This window comes from Cheilinus undulatus, linkage group 9, assembly GCF_018320785.1.
Source record: "Cheilinus undulatus linkage group 9, ASM1832078v1, whole genome shotgun sequence".
Classification (NCBI taxonomy): Eukaryota; Metazoa; Chordata; class Actinopteri; order Labriformes; family Labridae; genus Cheilinus; species Cheilinus undulatus.
Window position 1 is genome coordinate 35,476,357 of NC_054873.1, and position 2,703 is coordinate 35,479,059.

The following is a 2,703-nucleotide window of genomic DNA, read 5'->3' on the forward strand; positions in this document are numbered from 1 at the left end:
CTGAAACATTTGCTGCTGTTTATTATTTACTTTCTGCACTTTTTTGCATTCATTGTTTGGTCACATGTCTTATTAAAGGAAATTATTTTTGCATTCATCTCAGCCTGTGAACTCTTTGTGCATGCATTTCCTTTGGACAGTGTGCAATGGCACTTACCATTCATACATAATGACTGAAAAACCCTCAACAAATAATAAACAGCAAATATTCACATTTTGTATTCTATCAGCACTAGTAAACAAAAATGGTTTAGTACCTTAAACTTGCAAAAGAAGCAGAATGAAAAAATGCTTTACTAAAAATGAATTTAATAGCTTATATATTGTAATATTTCTTGTTTACCAAATCAAGTTTTCCTCATTCCTTCCTGTTGCTTTAGCGCCTTCCCTCTTGTAATCACTTCAGTTCTCTCATTTCATCTCAGGCCTCTCCTCCCTGCAGCCTCAAGGATGGAAGGATAAAAAGGATTTTAAAAAAGCTACTGCAGCCACAAGGATTCAGAGCCATCATGCTGTGTTGCAGATTAAACCGCAGCACCAGGAAATTCCTGGTGATTCTGCAGGGGGCAGTTTTGGTGCTCCTTTTTGGCTGGCACATGGAGCTGGGTCCCATCCACTCTACGCCCTCTGATAGCAAAGTTCATGTCCTGCTGCTGACATCGTGGCGATCAGGCTCAACATTCATGGGTGAGATATTCAGTAGGAACCCGTCTGTGTTCTACCTTATGGAGCCTGCATGGCACGTGTGGAGGTCTATGGAAAAAGCAAGTACACAGCAGCTCCAGGCAGCTGTGAGGGATCTCCTTCAGAGCACGTTCAAGTGTAACCTCTCTGTTATGGAAACCTACCTACCCAAGCACCCCAAGGTGTCCTCTTTGTTTAGATGGGCAGACAGTCGAGCCCTGTGCTCACCTCCAGCCTGTCCTCTAATGCCACACAACCGGTCCAGAAATGTGGCTCTGTGTAAGAAGTTATGTAAAACTCAGGACCTGCAGCATGGACAGGAAGCCTGCAGCGCTCACAGACATGTTGTAATAAAAGTAGTGAGAGTTTTTGAGCTGGAATCCCTCAACCCACTCCTGCTGGATCCAAGCCTGGACCTTCGCATCATCCACCTGGTCCGAGACCCCCGTGCTGTTTTTCTGTCTAGAGAGGGGGTATGGAAAGCTCTCAGGAAAGATAATGCTATCATGCTAAAGCACAGAAACGTATCAGCAGCTGAAGTGCACAATCAAGTCATGAAGGAGGTCTGTCACAGCCATGTGCACATCAATGAGAGAGCTGTCCTGAATCCTCCTCATTTTCTGAAAGGCTGCTACAAAAGGGTCCGCTATGAAGACATCATCCACAACCCACTAGAGGAGATCAATGCCATTCATGAGTTTGTAGGTCTGGAGCTGACCACAGAGCTGGAGGAGTGGATCTATCGTGTAACCCACGGGAAAAACAGAGGCAGAGGGGGCTTCAGGGTCACATCCAGAAATGCTACTGATGTCTCCCAGGCTTGGCGGAAGGCAATGTCACATGACAAAGTCAAACAAATCCAGGAAGTGTGTGAAGAGGCCATGACACTGCTCGGGTACAGGACAGTTAACAGTGAAGAAGAACAGAAGAACCTGGGCATAGAGCTTGTTGTGTAACCAGAACAGCATTAATTTAAGTGGTTTTAAGTTTAAATAGAGCAATCAGAGACCACTTAACAGGAAGTTTGCATATTATGACATGTTAATAAAATAAAGATTACTGTCTCTTCATGTCTATGTTGTACATGTATATGTTTGTTGTTCTTTTGGTTTAATCTTATCTCTGTGACACAGTAGACCAAGAATGATTTTTCTCAGCCAATCAGTGGAGATCAGTCAACGTCACAAAAAGTGACATCACACTGTCTGACCAATGAGTAGTGGCCAAGACTTTCTCAAACTTCCCATCACCTCCAGAACTCACACAATGCCGTTTTACATCTTTTTTTGTCCCAAACAAATGGCCCTTATTATTATTATTATTATTATTAACATGAAAACATGATGGAACTTTGTGTAGGATTTCAAGCAAAAGCTGAAATTTTAGGGTGAAAATGGAGGAACCACATTTGGATGTACATCTGTTTAGGGGTGTAAGATGGTGTCTATGTTAAAGCATATAGCCAATTCATCTGACAACCAAAGAGTATTGATAAATAACCTACTAAGGGTAGGATAATAGTAATCTTTAGAGTAGTTAGATGCTGCCACAGGTTTGTACAAAAAAATTTGAGTGATCCAGTGGTAAATTTTACTAATATATAGAAAACTTCAAGGAATAATACTTTAAATAGTTCTGCTAAAATTCATAAGGAAAAATAAATAGTATGAATAAATATGTGATTTTAGTCAGTTTTACAACTGTCAAACAGTTTTATCATACTAAAAGGAAAATTGTTTTTTTTTTTTTTGGTCTAAACAAAAAAAAATGCTAAAAATGAATCTATTAATTCAATACGTGTGATTATAACAGGCTTCCTGTTGGAATTATAAGACAAAACTGGAAGTACCACTATTCCAGTGGTTCTCAAACTAGGGTCTGGGGACCCCTGGGGGTCTGTGAGCGACAGCTTGGGGGTCTGCAAAATAATTCAAAATAAATGCTAAAAGTAATGCCATGTCATTAAAAAGAAAAAATACATAAATGGACCACAGAGTCATAAAACAACTAGACTAAACC

The 2,703-nt window shown here is 40.5% G+C and overlaps 1 protein-coding gene across 1 annotated transcript; it reads left to right on the top strand.

The window, feature by feature from the left end:
* Positions 1 to 509: 509 nt before the first annotated feature.
* LOC121514424 (carbohydrate sulfotransferase 6-like) lies at positions 510 to 1,640 on the top strand. The gene has a single exon (XM_041794529.1). The coding sequence runs from the start codon at positions 510 to 512 to the stop codon at positions 1,638 to 1,640; it is 1,131 nt and encodes a 376-aa protein (XP_041650463.1).
* The last annotated feature ends 1,063 nt before the right edge of the window (positions 1,641 to 2,703 follow it).